The sequence below is a fragment of the Saccoglossus kowalevskii genome, chromosome 12 (genome assembly GCF_978046115.1).
Source record: "Saccoglossus kowalevskii chromosome 12, keSacKowa6.1, whole genome shotgun sequence".
Classification (NCBI taxonomy): domain Eukaryota; kingdom Metazoa; phylum Hemichordata; class Enteropneusta; family Harrimaniidae; genus Saccoglossus; species Saccoglossus kowalevskii.
The window spans coordinates 30,885,648-30,907,909 of NC_140652.1; the positions used below are offsets into that span (position 1 = coordinate 30,885,648).

General features: G+C 34.4%; 1 protein-coding gene across 1 annotated transcript; it reads right to left on the minus strand.

Moving 5' to 3' along the window:
* Positions 1-11,659: 11,659 nt before the first annotated feature.
* Positions 11,660-22,025, minus strand: LOC146735726 (testisin-like). Its single transcript, XM_085506564.1, has 3 exons — positions 21,973-22,025; positions 13,306-13,449; positions 11,660-11,864 (listed from the first exon to the last, which is right to left on the minus strand). Exons 2-3 carry the CDS (start codon positions 13,384-13,386, stop codon positions 11,715-11,717), a joined length of 231 nt encoding a protein of 76 aa, XP_085362690.1. The 5' UTR covers positions 13,387-13,449; positions 21,973-22,025; the 3' UTR covers positions 11,660-11,714.
* Between the last annotated feature and the right edge of the window lie 237 nt (positions 22,026-22,262).

Genomic DNA, 22,262 nt, shown 5'->3' on the forward strand with positions numbered 1-22,262 from the left:
AACAGTTTGCATTTGAACACAACTAGTAATAACAGTCTGCATGTGAACACAACTAGTAATATCAGTCTGAATATGAATACAACTGAAGTAATTGCAGTCTGCATGTGAATAAAACTAGTAATTAAAGTCTGCATTTGAACACAACCCGTAATAACAGTCTGCATGTGAACACAACTAGTAATATCAGTCTGAATTTGAATACAACTGAAGTAACTGCAGTCTGCATGTGAATAAATCTAGTAATTAAAGTCTGCATTTGAACACAACCCGTAATAACAGTCTGCATTTGAACACAACTAGTAATAACAGTCTGCATTTCAACACAACTAGTAATAACAGTCTGAATGTGAACACAACTAGTAATATCAGTCTGCATATGAATACAACTGTAGTAATTTCAGTCTGCATGTGAACACAACTAGTAATAACAGTCTGCATGTGAATACAACAGTAGTACTTGCAGTCTGCATGTGAATACAATTAGTAATTACAGTCTGAATGTAAATACAAGTCGTAATAGCAGACTGCATGTGAATACATCTAGCAATTACATTCTACATGTGAATACAACTGTAATACTTACATTCTGCATGTAAATACAACTAGAAATAACATTCTACATGTGAATACAACTGTAGTAATTGCAGTCTACATGTGAATATAAATAGTAATTACAGTCTGCATGTAATTACAAATCGTAAGAACAGTCTGCATATGAATACATCTAGTAATAACAGTCTGCATGTAAACACAACTATTAATAACAGTCTGCATATGAATACAACTAGTTTTACAATCTGCATGTAAGTACACGTCGTAATAACAGTCCGCATGTGAATACAACTAGCAATTACATTCTACATGTGAATGCAACTGTAGTAATTACAGTCTGGATGCGAATACAATTGTAGTTATTACATTCTGGATGTGAATGCAACTAATAATAAGTATGCATGTGAACCCAACTAGTAACAACAGTCTGCTTGTGAATACAACTGTAGTAATTGCGGTATGCATGTGAATACAACTAGTAATTACAGTCTGCATGTAAATACAACTATAAATAACAGTCTGCGTGTAAATACAACAATCAATTACAGTATGTGTGTGAATACAACTGTATTAATTACATTCTGCATGTAAATACAAATAGAATTAACAGTTTGCTTGTGAATACAACTAGTAATAAGTCTGTATGTGAACAAAACTAGTAATTTAAGTCTGCATGTAAATACAACTAGAAATAACATTCTACATGTGAATACAACTGTAGTAATTGCAGTCTACATGTGAATATAAAGAGTAATTACAGTCTGCATGTAATTACAAATCGTAAGAACAGTCTGCATATGAATACATCAAGTAATAACAGTCTGCATGTAAACACAACTAGTAATAACAGTCTGCATATCAATACAACTAGTAATTACAATCTGCATGTAAATACACGTCGTAATGACAGTCCGCATGTGAATACAACTAGCAAATACATTCTACATGTGAATACAACTGTAGTAATTACATTCTGCATGTAAATACAACTAGATATGACGGTCTGCATGTGAATACAACTAGCAATTACAGTCTGTATGTGAACACAACTAGTAATATCAGTCTGCATATGAATATATATGTAGTAATTGCAGTCTGCATGTGAATAAAACTAGTAATTAAAGTCTGCTTGTGAACACAACCAGTAATAACAGTCTGCATGTGAACACAAATAGTAATATCACTCTGTATGTGAATACAACTGTAGTAATTGCAGTCTGCATGTGAACACAACTAGTAATTACAGTCTCCATGTAAATACAAGTCGTAAAACAGTTTACATGTGAATACGTCTAGCAATTACATTCTACATGAGAATACAACTGTAGTAATTACAGTCTGCATGTGAATACAACTAGTAATCACAGTCTACATGTGAACACAAGTAATTAGTCTGCATGTGAATACAACTTTAGTAATTACAGTCTGCATGTTAATACAACTGTAGTAATTACAGTCTGCATATGAATACATCTATTAATAACAGTCTGCATGTAAATACAACTAGTAATAACAGTCTGCATGGAAATACAACTAGTAATAACAGTCTGCATGTAAATACAACTAGTAATTACAGTCTACATGTGAACACAAGTAATTAGTCTGCATGTGAATACAACTTTAGTAATTACAGTCTGCATGGTAATACAACTGTAGTAATTACAGTCTGTATATGAATACTTCTATTAATAACAGTCTGCATGTAAATACAACTAGTAATAACAGTCTGCATGGAAATACAACTAGTAATTGCAGTCTGCAAGTGAATACAACTAGTAATTACAGTCTCCATGTAAATACAAGTCGTAAAACAGTTTACATGTGAATACGTCTAGCAATTACATTCTACATGAGAATACAACTGTATTAATTACAGTCTGTATGTGAATACAACTGTAATACTTACATTCTGCATGTAAATACAACTAGAAATAACATTCTACATGTGAATACAACTGTATTAATTGTAGTCTACATGTGAATATAAATAGTAATTACAGTCTGCATGTAATTACAAATCGTGAGAACAGTCTGCATATGAATACATCTAGTAATAACAGTCTGCATGTAAACACAACTGGTAATAACAGTCTGCATATGAATACAACTAGTAATTACTATCTGCATGTAAGTACACGTCGTAATAACACTGCGCATGTGAATACAACTAGCAATTACATTCTACATGTGAATGCAACTGTAGTAATTACAGTCTGGATGTGAATACAATTGTAGTTATTACATTCTGGATGTGAATACAACTAGTAATAAGTATGCATGTGAACACAACTAGTAACAACAGCCTGCATGTGAATACAACTGTAGTAATTGCGGTCTGCATGTGAATACAACTGTAATAATTAAAGTCTGCATTTAAAATACAACTAGAAATAACAGTCTGCGTGTAAATACAACAATCAATTACAGTATATATGTGTATTAATTACATTCTGCATGTAAATACAAATAGAATTAGCAGTTTGCTTGTGAATACAATCAGTAATAAGTCTGTATGTGAATAAAACTAGCAATTAAAGTCTAGTAATAACAATCTGCATGTGAACCCAACTAGTAATAACATTCTGCATGTGAATACAACTGTAGTAATTGCAGTCTGCATGTGAATTCAACTAGTAACTACAGTCTCCATGTAAATACAACTAGAAATAACAGTCTGTGTGTAAATACAACAATCAATTACAGTCTGCATGTGAATACAACTGTAGTAATTACAGTCTGTAAGTGAATACAACTAGCAATTACATTCTACATATTATTACAACTGTATTAATTACATTCTGCATGTAAATACAACTAGAAATAACAGTCTGTGAGTGAATACAACTAGTAATTACAGTCTGCAAGTGAATACAACTGTAGTAATTACAAGTCTGCATGTAAAAACAACTGAAGTAATTACAGTCATCAAGTGAATACAACTAGTAATTACAGTCTGCATGTGAATACAACTGTAGCAATTAAAGTCTGCATGTGAATACAACTGAAGAAATTACAGTCTTCCAGTGAATACAACTAGTAATTGCAGTTTACATGTGAATACAACTGTATTAATTAGTCTGCATGGGAATACAACTTTAGTAAATACAGTCTGCATGTAAATACAACTGTAGCAATTACAGTCTGCATGGGAATACAACTGTAGTAATTAAAGTCTGCATGAGAATAAAACTACTAATAACAGTCTATGTGTGAATACAACTACAATAACAGTCTGAATGTGAATACAACTATAGTAATTACAGTCTGCATGTGAATAGAACTACTAATAAGTCTGCATGTTAATACAACTGTAGTAATTGCAGTCTGCATGTGAATAAAACTGTAGTAATTACTACAGAAATTAGAAAAGCACATTGGATTGTGGGAACGCAAATGCCACACAGGGTGACGACAACCACAAATGTTTTATGCATGTATGAAAATGGTGAATTTTGCCTGTGAATACAACTGTAGTAATTACAGTCTCCATGTAAATACAACTGTAGTAATTACAGTCTGTATGTGAATACAACTAGTAATAACAGTCTGCATGTAGACACAACTAGTAATAACAGTCTGCATGTGGACATAATTAGTAATAACGGTCTCCATGGAAATACAACTGTTGTAATTACAGTCTGCATGTGAATACAACTGTAGTAATTGCAGTCTGCATGTGAATAAAACTAGTAATTAAAGTCTGCATGTGAATACAACTGAAGTAATTACAGTCTGCATGTGAATACAACTGTACTAATTACAGTCTGCATGTGAATACATCTAGCAATTACATTCTACATGTGAATACAACTGTAGTTATTACAGTCTGTATGTGAATACAACTAGTAATCACAGTCTCCATGTAAATACAAGTCGTAAAACTGTTTACATATGAATACGTCTAGCAATTACATTCTACATGAGAATACAACTGTAGTAATTACAGTCTGCATGTGAATACAACTAGTAATCACAGTATACATGTGAACACAAGTAATTAGTCTGCATGTGAATACAACTTTAGTAATTACAGTCTGTATGTGAATACAACTGTAGTAATTACAGTCTGCATATGAATACATCTATTAATAACAGTCTGCATGTAAATACAACTAGTAATAACAGTCTGCATGGAAATACAACTAGTAATAACAGTCTGCATGTAAATACATCTAGTAATTACAGTCTACATGTGAACAAAGGTAATCTGTCAGCATGTGAATACAACTTTAGTAATTACAGTCTGCATGTGAATACAACTAGCAATTACATTCTACATGTGAATACAACTGTAGTAATAACAGTCTGCATGTGAATACAACAGTGGTAATTACAGTCTACATGTGAATAAAATTGTAGTAATTACAGTCTGTATGTGAATACAACTGTATTAATTACATTCTGCATGTAAATACAACAAGAAATAAGTGCATGTGAACACAACTAGTAATAACAGTCTGCATGTGAATACAACTGTAGTAATTACAGTCTGCATGTAAATACAACTGTAGTAATTACAGTCTGCATGGGAATACAACTGTAGTAATTACAGTCTGCATGTAAATACATCTTTAGTAATTGCAGTCTGCATGTAAATACAACTGTAGTAATTACAGTCTGCATGGGAATACAACTGTAGTAATTTCAGTCTGCATGGGAATACATCTGTAGTAATTACAGTCTGCATGTGAATACAACTGTAGTAATTACAGTCTGCATGTAAATACAACTGTAGTAATTACAGTCTGCATGGGAATACAACTGTAGTAATAACAGTGTTCATATGAATACAACTAGTATTAACAGTATGAATATGAATACAATGGTAGTGGCTGTCACTGTTGAATTCCAGAAATGTATGACTGGGCAGACCAAATATTGGGTCACACGAAATAAAATAATTTATTATTATTACATGCATTATAAATATACCAGACAAAATGATTTATTGGACATTTTGATTCTGATTCGAAAACGTGTAAGTAATGTAATACCAGTAATAACATCATTTGAATGATGAAATCAGTATAGTCAACTTGATATCTTTAAGTTTATAGAGAAACCAAGGGCGTTAGGCAAAATATACTAGAAACTAGATACTACACGATTATATCTATATTTAATTTTCTTATCAATTTGACACGTATTAGATAAAGCGAGAAAGCCGTAAGTCACAATAGAACATGCGTAGATAAGAGTTGTAAAACATATTTAACAGCGCCGCCATCGATGGATTGCGCGCGCTTCCACTTCAGGAGTGCGTTCGCGTCGGTGTTCCGCTATAAACGAGAAATTCCTGAAACTATAAAATAGACTGGGTATGACACAGCGTATTCCAGTTTCGGACACACCGCGTACCAGACTGCTCGTTCGAGAACATTATGTATTGTGTTCGATATTGACGGTCGAGTGCCAAATAACCACATCACCATTATTTTAGTGTACAAAAGTACGTAAATTTGTATGTCATGGTTTTGAACAATCTTTATGAATACAGAAATAAATCAAATGTTTCAGGAACATATTGACAATTTTGCTTGATCGAGCCTATTTTTCAATATTGTTCAAAATCAGAGTCATCTGGGAAGTTGGTGGTTAACAACGCATAGGTAGCTGCAGTAGTGCGAGGGTATATCATTGTTTTATTTCCGGTAAGCTTATTTCGCCCGTCATCGAACTAACATTAAATTTGCACAGAACGGCAGCTACGCATCGGCTTACAGCGATGCACCATAAGTGACCGCACAACAGCGATTATTAAAGTTTCTGCATTTCACAGCAAACATTCGACATTGAGCCCAGATTGGTGAATTATGTTTTTTTAATGATTGAAGATGGAGGGGATGAAAAGGGTTACAAATCAAATATTAGTAAAAGAAAAATAACTACATAAAAAGTAAGGGAACAAAAAAGCATTAAAAAAAATAAAGATAAATTTGTATACAAGGAATGTGTTACTGGCTTAGTTTATGTAGGTGCTACTGTCTTGTATTAAAACAGGTTTTTAAATATTGCGCTAAAGGAATTGACATTTTCTCGTTACTTAGTAATGATATGAATTTATTTTCATTACTGAATTTGTCAAAATTTGGTATACATTTATTAGCTACAATGTAAAGTTTTGATCTTATTTCGTTGTAATGAGGACAATTTATGACAAAATTTTGTTCATCTTCAACATGGTCATTGTCGCACATATTGCAGACTCTGTCTTTAAAATCCAAACCTATATGCCGGCCTGTTTCAATTTTCAGACAGTGGTTGCCAAGTCTAAATTTTGTTAAAGATTTGCGAAGTTCATTGTTTTTCATAATTGTTAAGTAGTTTTCTAGTTCAATTTTGGTTTTAAAAATTTTTAGGTTCTTAGTTTATTTTTAGAATTTCATTTTTTTCCTATTGTCATTATTTATTTCATTTTTCCACTCAGTTGTAAACTCTTCTTTTAATTTCTCATCAATTGTTTTTAGTTTTGATAATGAGATAATATTTGTTTCATTTAAAAGATAAAAATGGTTTATATTTTTTTAATATCAAATCATGTCTTTTAAACCATTTACTTTTAATAATTTTATTGACATATTATGCTTCTTGAAGTAGAGTATTTGTGGAATTTGCAATACGATTGGCATATTTTATCATTTGTTTCTTAATAAAAGAGTCAAAAGGTAATTTTCCCAATTCACTATATATTGCCATGATTGGTGTATTTTTTGAGATACCAAGAATGTAAGCTGGACATCCTCTACAATTGATTTTGTAGAACTTTCTTCTCCCCAAATGTCACTCGCATACACAATAACTGGTCTGATAAGTTTAACAAATAGTGACAGTAGTATGGACACGTCCAGATTACAAGATCCAATTTTGATCTTTAATGAGAATAAAGCTTTTATTTCTTTTCTTTTCAGGTTTTTCATGGCATCTTTAAATTTACCATTTGGACTCATAGTTAAGCCAAGATAATTGAAATCATTAACTATATTGATTTCTTTTCCTTCATAAAAGAATATTTCCTTGTTAAGGAGTCTGTTACACTTATTGAATATCATTATTTTTGTTTTATCTGTGTTGACAGACAACTGCCATTTTGATGTGTAGGCTGATAATTTATCCAGACAGTTTTGTAATCCCTTTTTGGATTTTGAAAGAATCACAATATCATCTGCATAAAGAAGGCAATTAATGGGTGTGTTGTGTAGCAGTGTAGGGTGACAATGATCATTATCAAAAATATCAGACAAGTCATTAATAAATAAATTAAACAGACTTGGGCTAAGGTTGCATCCTTCTTTTACTCTGATATTTGAACAAAATGCATCTGTTAAACCATTTCTTGTTTTTACCTTATATTTCACATCACCATACATATCTTTTATAATTTTATACATATTACCGTTTACACCATTTTTAAACAATTTATAAAAAACGACCTTCTTGCCAAACACTATCAAAGGCTTTTTTGAGGTCTACAAAGCAGGAATAAATTGTATTTGATGTTTTCGATTTATTTTTATCATTTGCTTGATGGATGATCTCCTTGTCCTGATTGAGGTATTTATTAATAATAGTTTTCAGGATAAACAGATTGTCTGTTCTCCGACAGTCGTTCCTGAATCCAAATTGTTTATTCGAGAAGATATTATTTTTTTCTAGATATGAAACTAGTCTTGTGTTTAAAATAATATTAAATAATTTACCTAAACAACTTGAAATTGCTATTCCCCTGTAATTAGAAGGGATCAATTTTGACCCAGATTTGTGCAAGGGTACAATAAGACTAGTATTCCAAGAATCGGGGAATTTGCCAGACATGAACACTATGTTAAAAAGTTTCTGTAGTGCGTCTGACAGGTGATAACCACCACATTTGAAAACCTCATTACTGATTTTGTCTTCTGCTGATGACTTATTATTTTTTTATTGGCTAATTGCTTTTTTAATTTCATTTTTTTGAATAGGACCATTTAAAGATTCTGTATTGACTGCGTCCACATTTTTCTCTAAAGTTTCTAGATGTGTATTCATATTAGAGTGAACAATGTTGTTTTTATTTAACAGTTTTTTAAAGTAAATTAACCAGTCCTCAGGTGAAATAGGTTCATTATCTGAATGTGTTATACTGTCATTGTTTAAATCATTCAGTACTTTCCAAAATTTAGATTTATCACTTTTTGAAATTTCAAGCTCATTCAGTTTTAACTGTTTTAAGGCATGTTTCTTTTTTTCTGATTAAATTTTTGAATTGATTTTTGTTTTGAACTATCTACCACGAATAATCGGGTCTAGTGGATATTTCTGTAGTAATTTTGAAATATTTTTTTAATTCTACGCGAAGCAACCAGCAATCATTATCAAACCATTTTTTTTAGTATTGTTTTGTTTTTCTTTTTAAAACCCTTTGGAGTGATTTTTTTTAACATTTTGGTCTGTAAGAGATAATATGATTTTTTCAAAATCTTAAGAAGCTGTTTCCGAATCATTGTTATATTGTTTTAGGAGAAATTCCGTAATTTCATTTTTTTCACTGTAATGCAGAGAGGCCAAGAATTTATTTTTTGTATCCACATCCCAGATATATTTTGCAGGTAATGGATCCAATTTATTTTTGTTATTATTTTTTTTTCAGGGCATTATAGATGATTCGGTTTATGGCTAAAGACAAAGAGATAGGGCAGTGATCCGAAATATTAGATAGTTCGTGAACTTTGAAGTATTGTACAGAGTTATAAAAATGTTTTGAAATAATCCCAAAGTCAATAGCGCTGCAACCATTCGGTGTGTAACATGTATATTTGCCAACAGAGTCTCCAATTATGCGACCATTGAGTATGATTAAATTACACTCCATGCACATACCGATTAATTTCCTGCCAAATTTATTTACACTATTTTAGAGTTTATATCCATATTTTTCCTTGTTTTAAAATGATCATTAATGTAGTCGTTTGGCATTGGTAAATGTTTATTATTATTGTCATTGATTAGATCATCAGTTTTGCCAATTCTGGAATTAAAATCTCCCAATAAAATAACATCACCTTTGGACGAAAAATTAGTGATGTCCTTTTCCAGCAGCTGAAAAATATCATTATCAATCTTTTTATAAATGGGAGAATTTTCAGGTGGTATATAAACACAGGCTATATACAAGTCATTGTTTTTGTTCAATACCGTCTTTTATAAAAGGCAGACATGCATAATAATGCGAAAAGAGCATGGTGCACGTATGCTCGAGCATTGAACGAAAAATTACAGGTCACGTGTCTATATGGCGATCACCTATTGGTCAGCTTTGGATGTGTCATGCCCCTTCTAATTATTATGAAGAGCGGGGTGAAAGCGTCCTACAATCGAATGTATTTAAAAAGCGCGTAGCCATATTTCTTGTACGCGCTAGACGTACGTACCCTAAAACTCAGAGTCTGAGCAAGATGCAAAACCACTACATGTAATAGTTCGATCAAAACATGTCAACACGTAGTACTGTTTTTTTTTTCCATTTCTAGAATGTTACTAATAAATTGTATTATTTCTAGTATTGTATTAACCCAGGAACTTTTGCCTGCCGCCCTTGGAGAGACCATAATTCGCACGAACTTCTTGCATGTCTGTTGGAAGCATATAAAACACATCGTAGCACTGTCTCTACACCATCTCATATTACATTTACAGATTACAGATTCCAATATTGAAATGAAAATGACTGATTGGTGGCCGTTTTGGTTTTGTTCATGTACATACCGATTCCTCACTCATATATTGGTTGATTCAGTTGAAAGTTTGCACATAAGTGCTATACTCATAGGTGATACCATATATTGTGTTATTTTGATCAAATCGACGGTTATTTTGTCTAAAATCTTCATTACTTTTTCAGCGATTCAACCAAATATGCTTAGCTTATTACAGTACAAAACTGAGTCGTTTCGCAATCTGATCAAAGTTAGCCGACAGGCAGCCATCTTGTTAATTGGAAATGTTCTATCATGGATATGGTTTGTCATTTTCATTTAAATTTGTTATATAAACTGTACATTTTAAATCACGGTTTGTTTCATAATCAGATCAAAGATGGCCGACTGGTTGCCATCTTGATTGTGATCATACTACTATATATTCATACATATAGGAAAACATATTCATGTCAGTTTGTTTTGTAAACAGATCAAAGACGGCCGACTAGTATCCATCTTGTTTTTTTGGAAATGAGGTATCTTTGACAAGATTTGTCGGTTTTCGTTAAAATGTGTTACAAACAATTTACATGTTGAGACAAATGTCCAAAATTATTAGTTTCGTATTCGAGTACAAATTGACCAACTGACAGTTATCTTTTTTCAAAACATTGAGATGTTAGGATACATGTCCATGACAATTAGTTTCATAATCATTCCATGTAGATATCTTTAATTCCCTATTTTTTGTGAATATTTTTGATTATTTTTATTTCATGATAACATCTTCAATTCTCTAATTAAAATATGCGTTGCTAAGAGCGAAGCTATCTCAATCAAGAGACTGCTTGTTTCTTGTTATTAATGCCATCCGTCCATCCTTAATTGTAAAGCTTTATAATTAACTGCTATAATTACAATCAAGTTATCAAGCATAATTACTTTTGACTTCCTTCTGTTTTTTAGTGCAAATGATGACCGTAAAGTTCATGATGGTGACGCGTTGGCTTCACCACTTGCCAATGATTCTCTGTGTGTAAGGTCAGACTATTAATTGTATGTTTGTGTTCAGTGTAACACATGCAGCAACTAGGAGTATATAAAGAGTGTTTCCTAGTTACCATTTGTTATGCACACAAACTAATCATTCTAAAAAAAATCATATTCATTCATGATATGCAGTTTAAAAGAAGATCTTTCATCGTTGCAGAAGCTCAACAAATTTAATTTGTCATTTAAGTTTAGACCATCGCCACTAAATTATTTGTTAATAGGGCAAATTAAACATGTGTATTATGGGTCACATATTTTACATTGTTGCTAGTGTATATTTTTTTATTTGATGTCAGTGTGTGTTACTTTATATTGTATTTCAATGAATGATATCAGCAAGTGCAAGTTCAGCAAGCAACATTTGCAATAGAGAGCATATATTACTCCACACTGCAATCATGTACATGTACTTTAAATTTCTTGAAGTATTTACACTTAATTACCTTCACAAAATTCTTCATAGTGCATTATGCCTTTTATCCATTTATGAAATTTATGTACAGCTGTATATACTCCTGGTTTGTTTGGTAGAGCACATCCGATTCCCCAACTCACTAGTCCTAATAAATACCACCGATTATCACTCTGTAAAATAAAAAGCACTGAAATATCTATCCGCTTATCTAAACTCAATAGTTCAATAGACGTATAACAACATATATATAATTATGTACATAAATTAGACATTGTATACAGTGGCAGTTATTATCCAATTAATGTACATATGATATGATATATGAAAATGATGGGCCTCAAGACCAGTCGTGTCAGGTAGATATCCTTCGGCAATGTTTTTTTGAAAGATATGACCACTAAACCTTTCTGTATAAAACGTTTTTGTATAAGTTTTAGCATTGTCACAATAGGCGTTTAAGAGCATTATTCACTCCATGGTGATGGTCATTCATTTTATAACAAATTGCTTGTTCTGTTTTCTCAACATACACCAGACCATGCAATTCAATTCCGTAGATAAATATTTTTATTTTTTTCTAAGTGCTCAAAACATTTAAATTCAAGACTGTTAAATCGTTACCCAATTCTGAAGATTTTTAGCACCTTATTTCGTTGCAGTAAATCAATGAGAGAACATTTCAAATAGTCAGAAAGTAGATGCTTATATTGTCTTGTATTTTTTGGAAGAAATATTTCCCTCTAATTGTACATTATATTAATAATATCCTGTGGGATGAGCCGAGGACATACTGATTCATAGCGTCCCATGTAGCTTATTGGGACAAATAATGCAAAATATATTTGCATGCAGCAAATAGAATAAACACATTTTCAATGGTAGAATGTCATATAGTACCAGATATTTATCACTTGTAAACAAACACATTATATGTCAGTCATGTTGAAGAATCAGACTTAAATTAATGTATTACTAAAATGGAACAGGGTGATACTTTTTGTACTCGCGACATTACAGCCAATCAATCACCAGAATCTTTGTGAAATTTGCGGGTTTTTTTAAATTTACGCCAAACAACGACCTGTTGAACTAATACCTTTTGCTCCAATTGTATGTGACTGTATTTGCACTTCCTGCACTGCTATTATTTTGGCATTATTGTTTTAAGTTTAATTCGAAACAACTAGCTCAATAATGTGATAACTTTCATCATTCGAGTGTGTAGTGAAATGCGAAAAATATCTAGCCTCATATTCCAAGCCAGATCCCATAAAGTGAGATGTAATCGTATAATGTATGTTCCACCATGTCAATGCAACTAATTTTCTATAATGAGGGGATTGTTATCATGGGATCATATGGTTAGATTCAAAATTGTCAAAAATGCAAACCTTCTGGACCTCGTAATATGCTGAAATGCGACACATGATTATATAATACATGCATTGTAGCGTTTTTCTTGTGCATCTATTAATGTAAATAATATATGTGATTTACTTAAATCGCCTGTGATGCATTATAACACACTATAGCTGATAACTTTAACTAAAATGCATATTAGACCACTGTTGACCATATCTGCAATCATATATATGATATACACTTTCTTACCTTGCTCATATATGGTCCTCCACTATCTCCTATGCACGCATCCTTTCCTGATTGTCCGGGTGGTGGACCTGCACAAAACATATTATCAGTGACGCTTGAACTAAAGTCAAGACAGGTATCCCTATCACGTGTTGTCAAGTCAACCTGTGGAAAGAATAAAATTTAGATTGTGTACTGTGCATCGTTAATGCAAGGTAGTACGTGCATGTTGTTGTCCAATGTCGTACGATAGCATTCTACTTTGAAACACATGTTAACTCTCGGTGTGGAATTATTAAGTTGTTCTAAAATATAGTGCGCCATTTGTAAGTTGTTTCAACGTCCGTCATATTTATAAGTGGCTATAGCTGTCACGTGTTGCTTCACGTCACCTTACAATTGAATTAACAAACAATAATTCGACCTAGAAGAGGCTAATGACTAAATCGTGATATTTGTTTCTATTTTACGCTTACGAGTTATATGCTAGTTCATGTCAATTAAGCATCTGATCACGTCGATGAACGGGCATTTATAGTTTTGGAGGTTGATGCTTTTTCATAAACCAGCATAAATATTACTATACTTTCATGGTGATATTTTTTTGTGAATTAAACTTTTCATTCACCATGAGTATGAGTTTAAGTCACTGTGTTGTTCCATGACAGTTATCCAGTTTAAAATTCGTAAACCGCTGTTATAACGATGATGAGATGTAACACGACTTGTGCTTTACCATATCAACAGCGATATTACATCACTAAATATTACAACTGTAAATGGTATGTGCTATAGGAATTCTTACTATTTTCCAGTATTTTAGACCTCGAAAATATACCACATATGTTCCTTTTAAGATGATTGTTCACAACGTTTAAATTTTGGTTAGCCGTTGATACTTTTTACTAATATTTATTAAAATTATTTTACTTCGGTATCTACATTTCCATAAAATTCCATCCATATCTTATAGTGGGGCAGATAACAACAATTTTGCACAGAGATAGTGCAAAAGGTGATAAAAGCACCAAATTGTGCATGGTGACTCCCAATCGTATATTTAGTAAATCTACCCCATTGGCCACCTGAAAATCCAAAATGGCGGCTATTGTTTTTCAAAATGGCCACCAAATAAGCCTGGAAATGTTTTTTTCTCATAGAAATGCATGTACTTGGTCGATTTGAGTGATTTCTCTCAATTTCTATGTTTCCTGGTATGCCAAATCTATTTTTTTTACTTTTAGCACTATCAAGTGTCAATTTTTTTGGTGAATTGACGAGTCTTTTCCGGGTTATTGTGTCAATTTTCAGGTTCCATATTTTCTGCTTGTGTATGGTTTTATTGATAGAGGTACCCTTGTTTCAGCAGCCAGCCATGTCATCTTGGTAGACTATTGGCTCGGATTTTCATTGCTAGTTGAACTCTCAACATCATAGTTCCAAAAAGTTTCTATTAAACAGCAATGGCCACGCCCACAAGGTGAGGGTAGCAAACAGAGCTCAAAATTTTAATGTGCATGAAGATCACGAGCCATACCTTTGTGCAAATGGATTAGCTGAATGATACAGTACCTGACTGGCAATTGGAGACAGTGAACAACACACTCAAAATTTTACATTTACTTGGAGAGTGGATCTTTAGGCTTTGTTTTCTTAGGAGTGATTGTTAGGCACTACCACGGCACACTGGTTACAATTACTGCTGTTTAACCCAGCATGGGGTTCAACGTAAGCTTGGAAGAATTCATTTCATACTTAGTGTTCCAAATGTAACGCCAGTCACTTAAGCAACGGCACCTGAATAGACAGGATGTGCCAGCATGGGAAAGATGATACGGGAACTAATTTACGTAGGATGAACGATCGGACTAAGTGTAGGGCAAAATGCATGAACATAGTTGTATCCCATACAGGAAAGTGTCCATCAAACAGGGTGGTGAAAGGATAAACCCTTGGCCCTGAACAATACATTGGATTCAAAGACAAAACCTTGGCACACTGACTGGAACAAGTGTTGTCTTTGTCAAACTAACAAGAAAGAAGTACTTACCTCTCCACGTGCAAATCCTACCAAAAGGGTAGACGATGGCTATAGCCTATTGGGTAGGAATATTCCTAGATTTCTGCAACTCAACGAGTTACCAATCAAGCTTGATCCAGCAAGACTTGATGATGGCAGTGGGATATCCGAAACTTTGAGAAAAATGCTGCTCGGAATCATGAGAGTTGTAGGCTACTATTCAACAACACAAAGTTACAAGAAGCTGAGAAACGATCGGGCCCAGCAGCTGACAGACTGCAGACCAGCAGTAGCAGTAAAATCCAACGGAGAATTTCAGTCTCAAAGAAGGCAGAGTGTTTTTGTGTGAAGAGGACGGGGACAGCCTCAGTCAAACTATGACTATGAAAATGAACAGAAGAACTAATGAATGTGCAAAGACAATCAATTATGGGAAGCTCCTTGCAAAACTGAGTGCTGGAGATGTCATTGCTCAAGAGCTGAAGTATCACCCTACATGTTTGACAGCTCTATACAATAGAGAAAGAGCCTATCTGAATGCAAAAAAACAGAGGAAAGCGGAAGAGTTGCAAGAAAATGAAGCCTACCCAATGGCGTTTTCGGAACTGTGACTTACATCAATGAGATGAAAACTGCTAATGAGATGTTAGACCCACTCATTTTCAGACTTAGTGACCTATGCTCGATATGATCGAGCATGGAGTTGACATTGAGTCACAACTGCAGCATGTCAGACATTGCAATGTACATTTGTTGCAAAGTCACAGAAAGGCATACAGATTCACATCCATTTCAAGGACCAGGAGACACCTTTTGCTTTCTATGTTGGCATGTCCGTGTTTGCCAAGACGAGAAAGAGGCGAATCATAGAGATACTTCATGAGAATGTGGTCAGTATACCTTATGATAGGGTCCTCGAAATATCAGCCTAGTTGGGAAAGACAGTTGTGGCCCAGTATATGGAAGACGGAGTGGTCTGCCCAACTGTCTTGAGGAGATATGTTTTCACAACTGCAGCTGTAGACAACATTGATCACAACCCAACTGCAACTACTGCTAAATCTTCGTTCCATGGTACCAGCATGTCCATCTTTCAGCACTCAACCTCTGAACACCATGGTGAGGAACGTAACCCACTAAAAATCAGTGCCAATGTTAGGATAAAGAAGGTTCCAGATCTTCCTGATTAATTCATCAATGTATGGCTAGCAGTTATTTCTAAGAATCCCAATTCCCCTGCAATGAGAAGCATTTTATATCTAGCAAGTCATTTGAAGTGGGCATCGCCTCACAGCTGCATTTGACCCGTGACCAGGCTCAGTCTGTTGCAACCATCATACATGCCCTGGAGAAACAGTGGATTTCATTAACCAAGGACAAATCCCTGTCGTCGCTGCTGATCAGCCATATATTTTTTTGGCTAAGCAAATCCAGCGGCAGTGGCCTGACTATGGAGAGGACAAGTTCGTTATAATGTTTAGGGGGCTTCACATAGAGATGGCTGCATTCAAGTCACTTGGAACTTTGTTACAAGACAATGGCTGGACTAGCGAGAGTTGCATCATCCGGTACAGCAGAGTCATTTCAGGTTGTGCCAAGTGTCACCAGAACAAGACTAGCCCACCAGATCACAGCATACAGCCTGTATGCACTGATGAAGCAGTCATACCAAGACTACTGCTTAGAGTCTGAGAAGTTGGGCATGATTAGCGGTGACTTGAGATTCCACAGTTCCAGTTCTGGAACTCGCCATATTCCTACTGATCCGCTTCTTTAGAGAAGCAAACTTTGAACTGTATAGGGGAAGCACTGACACAGTGATTCCCTACTTATTTGCAAATAACAACGTTAATTATGCCAGGTGGCTTCCAATTCATCTCATGAACATGATGTCCTTGAAGCAACAGCACCCAGAAGTGCCCAGAGGACAAAGGAAACTGTGTTGTACACACGACTAAAAGAGAGTTATCTGCCTTGGCCATTGACCAAGCCAATGGGCAAAACAATGCAGTCATTAAAAGTGACGGAGGAGCAATTGAACTGACTGAGGACCCAGGGGGATTCATGGGTGAATGGTGAGTCGCCTGGTTTCTAGCTATGAGACCATTTCCAGTGTGAAAAATGCAGCTTTCACCACCAAACATCATGAGCAGACTTCAATAACCCAAAGGTGTTTTCTTGAGAAGATAAAAGCACTGCAAACAGTACTGAAGGAGTTGTCTAACCCCTTCCAAGAAATGTCAGCAGATTTACTGGTGCTAGACACAAAGAACATTGCAGATCCAACCTTTGCTGAATTGGTTCACACACATCATGCCAGATGAAAACAGCAGTTCCAGTCATTCATGGGAGGCTTGGGGAAATAGGGGGAATGTTCATTCTACCACCCAGTTAAGAAGAACAAGGTGTCTTTCTTCAAACATGAGCAGGCTGCTAGAAGTTCAAAGGAGAAAGTGCTGAAAGATAACTGCCAGCTAACAAACTGGGGAAGTTTTCTGCGGGATGACAGCAACAAGACAAAGCTGTTTAAAAATGTTTGCAGAACAAATGTGTGAGACTGACACAGAAAGCACTGTTATCGTGACAAAAGGAGTTGATGCCATCAGCAACAGAAGGGAGTTCTTGGATAGTGTGGCCTCATGTTCTCATGAAGAAGCTGATACTAGAATGTTTGTGCATGTCAGGAACGCAACCCTAGAAGGCAGCAAGTCTCTTATCATAAAAGCCAGTGACACTGATGTGGTCGTACTAGCAGTGTCATCACTGCCATACCTGCAGGAGCTTGGTCTTGAAAGCATGTGAATTGCTTTTGTTTCTACAATAGGGCCCAAGAAATCCAGTGGGATGCTATACTTCCATGCTTTCACTGCATGTGATGCTGCTTTCTGTGGTACAGGAAAGAAATCAACATGGCTGACATGGGATGTCTGCAAGGGAAGTGTCTGACACATTCATAAAAACTCATTCACTGCCCGAGAGAAGTGTCTGATTGTGACCTTCAGAAGCTAGAAACTTTGTTGTTTTCATGAACATGTGTGACATGTCCCGTGCTGCTGCCGGTGTGAACGAGGCAAGGTTGGATCTCTTTGCCTGCAAACCGAGGTCAATATGATTCAATCCTACCAACCAGGGCTGCCCTTATGGTACATGCAAAGCGTGCTGCCTACCAGGATGGAATCATCTAGGTCAGGCAACTATTCAAAACCCCAAAATCAACAGCCCTAAATGGGAATGGACATGGACAGGAGAGACATGGCAAGTATGTTGGTCAACTCTTCCACCAGTCGCAAAAATCTATCTGGAACTGACCATATGCTCTTGCAAGAAAGGCTGCAAATGTTTTGCTCAGGACTCTCCTGCACTGCTCTTTGTAGTTACGTGTGTGAGCAGTAAGGAATAGGACAAAATTCCTCATTATTTAAAGTTTGTATAATGCTATTACATGTCAAGGCGCCAGTTTTAAGGTGTTTTACTATATGAATTGTTGTGTTTTGTTGTTATTATTGTTAAGGTTGGAAAACTAGAAAAAATGAATTAAGCATGCTATAAACCATAGGCATTGACACAATGTTCACTTAATTGAAAAAGGACAAAATTCTCCATTATACAGTATTATTGGCAACTTTTACATAATTTTACATAAATAATCTGTAATATGGTCAATAATTGTTTCTTTTTGGTGTCATTATTTCAGTAATCTGATCTTCAAAAAGTTTACTATGTTATAAAGTAACACAACTTAAAAATAACAAAATAAACTAAATTGAATATGTGTATTCTGTTATTAATTTGTCATTTACTGGCACAACTGGTACTCTGAAGATTGTAAAGCTAGAAAAATTCGGTTCAGCTTACCAAAAACCATATATATTGACACCAAGATCACTCCAATTGACCAAGTACGTCCCTGTAAGTGCGAAAAACCCTTATCTGGAGTCCCATCTTGGAATTTGAGTGGGATTTTTTAAGTATCCCCTTAGAAGTTACTATGCCAAATTTGGTGCTTTTATCACCATTTGCACGATTTTTCTCTTATATTCCACAATATTAATGCATTTCTTTGTTTCGTTCAAATAATGAGTGCCAGGTCATTTATAATTTGATGGTTGTTTGCCCTATAAGTTAAAATTGACTCGAATTAGCATAACTTCACAATTCACCCAAGAGTTGAAATATCTTAGCCTCAAGTGAAGCAAATCTCACTACATTTTGAATAACATATATGTATGAAAGGCCAATATATTTAGATATTTTGTTAAAAGTGAACCTTACGCTCTTATTGTCATTTTAAGGAAGCAAGGGGGGAAACACACGTCATAGTTTAATTGAGATTAGGACTTTCCTCGCAAGTTACTAAGCATGTAGTTATGGCAATGTATACGTTTTCAGAAAGCTGAGATATAGCAGAATACAATCATGTATGTTCCGTCTTGGTATTTGCTCAGGGGATTAAGCTACGATCGTTCCCATAAACCTCTTAAACATAGAGTTTTTGTGGGATTGGCAGTTTCTCGGTGTTCCTTTTTTCTATGTTTATAATATTTTCACTGTTGCTTTATAAGATAATGATCTTTGAAAATGCGTCTCGAAATTGCCATGTGCCCCATAGTTCTGGAGATAAAGTCCGTTGAACTTTATGGAATACATTTTATGATCGTCTCCATGTTCTCAAGGCCGTAACTCAACGTCAACGTCTCACATAAACGTCCATGAGACATCATATTTTAGCCCATTTTGTGGCGAATAGATTGTATAATTTGTACATCGTTAGCGCAGAGAAAAATGTTAAAAGATGACATCTTCAATAGTAATGATAGTCAAAAAATGGTTTTCGTAAAAACTCAATGAAATAAACAGCTAATTATTGACCACATGTCTAACATTTCGATCATACTTTGTAAATGTATAAGTATCTGATCTGCGTGGACTGTTACATCGTGAAAACTTGGTTGGTTGTTCTTTAAAAAGTGACAAAACTTAACAGTTTCATCGAAAGTAGGTGCTAAATTGAACAAGAAGTCCCTCTGTTATGTTGAACAGCGTCAACAGTACAATCGGTTTTCTAAACACAGGGTGGGCCATCACTAGGGACAATATTTTGCTCAGAACTTTTGTTGTTAGAGTCGATTGGCTCGTCTTCAAACCACTCTGCGGGCTGGCTGTAATATGAGCACAGGTCACTTTCATTTAGATATCTTTTAACGGCGTCGAAAATTTTTCGGCGGCCATTTTTTTTCAATTCGGAACTCCTTCCCGTGATATATTAGTGTTATTAAAACACCGTCAAAAAAAAGCTATAGCGTAATGTTTGTCTGTGCTTCGATCGCGTAACGAACACTACTTATGGATTACACAGGATATAATAAAGTCAGATGGTCAAAAAATCAGTATGCAAATTAAATCCTTCATGAAGGACGCGTTCACCCACAACTAGACTTCCGGGAATAAACTGAAATTATGCAACAAAAGCATCGTAAATTTGGACCAAAGATTAAAAAATTATACAATATAATGTTTCATAATTCGATTTTTTTGAAAAATGTTTTTTTTCTAGTTTTTTTTTTCTCGCTACCTTAAATAATTTTAGTGATATGATAAAATAGTTTCGGCGAGTCTAATTTATTGGAACTACGACTGTATGGGATTCTAACAAATCTGGTTCAAAAGAAGAAAACAAAGTTCAAACATGGATAATGTACACATATTTTTGAGATAAAATATTCTACATAGATACTGTAGTTTGAATAAAAGTCTTGAAATCTTGAACATGATTTTTAAGGTAAAACAATAGTAAGATTTTGTTTTCCAGATGAGCGTCAGCGTGAGTGGGTCATGATACAAGAACAGAATCAATGCAATAAAAGACTGCAAGTCATCCGATGTTTTACGTCAACAATATTTACGGAGCCGGGCAGAAAACCACTGGTTTGATTTTGATCCCCTCCATAATATGACTTGCATACAATGTATTTTTTCAACAACAAACTTATTATCTTGGCCACTATGACAGGTAGATGTGTATAGTTCTAGCTCCCACCGTTTAGCTCATAATTTTTCAAATAAGTTTAATCTCCAGTTGATATATGAGGTTACCTGAGCTTTCAAAGAGCATTATATTGAGTCATTCTCAGACCATCAGTAATATCCCTACCAGCTTCGAAAAGATGAAAGCTAGAACAGTCGTATGTAGTTTTAGTATATATATATATATATATATATATATATATATATATATATATATATATATATATATATATATATATATATATATATATATATAAAACACTGTTCGCATTTACCTACATGTTCTGTAGTTAACCAGTTCAGATGATATTGACAAAATGGGAACAGACGTATCTTATTCAAAATTAGTAATATGACGTATATTGCTATCATTGGTAGCACCAATTCTTTATTTGTAACAAAACAGACAAATAAATTTGTATGTTCATTCGTGAAAAAATACCAGCGATTGCAACATCAATTATAGTTGGTTGGATGGTGGAGATTTGATGAATACGAACATGCATAGAAAGCGCATAATGATCATCCTGGTTGAGATTGTTATAAAGTTCTAGTTAACTAACATAACATTTGTTTGGGTATCAAGTTAGCTTTGCTTTACTATAGAGCAGATAATCATCATTCAAAAGTTGTACCAATCTTACCTCCTGTAGTATATTACGTGTGCTGGATTGTCCCTGTTCCTCAGTATCACCCCATCCTATAACAGTACCGTATGTGTTTGGTTGAAGCAACTGTTTAGCTTTTTCTACTGACGGCAGGCACACTACAATTATAAAAAAACATATGTAACATTATCACATTGAACTTTCCTTAGTGTTATAAATACATATCCATATATTAGAGAGGTGAGTAGTAAGTTTGACAAGAATGGATGACAAATTAATAAATGAGCAATGATAGCTGTTATATACATGTATATTTATCAATTGCA

What these genes read in the sequence shown, in the direction of transcription:
- LOC146735726 (XM_085506564.1), bottom strand. Translation starts at nt 13,386, where the DNA reads ATGTTTTGTGCAGGTCCACCACCCGGACAATCAGGAAAGGATGCGTGC. An exon ending in GAGGACCATATATGAGCAAG is followed by an intron (nt 11,865 to 13,305) that starts GTAAGAAAGTGT and finishes TTTATTTTACAG; the next exon opens with AGTGATAATCGGTGGTATTT.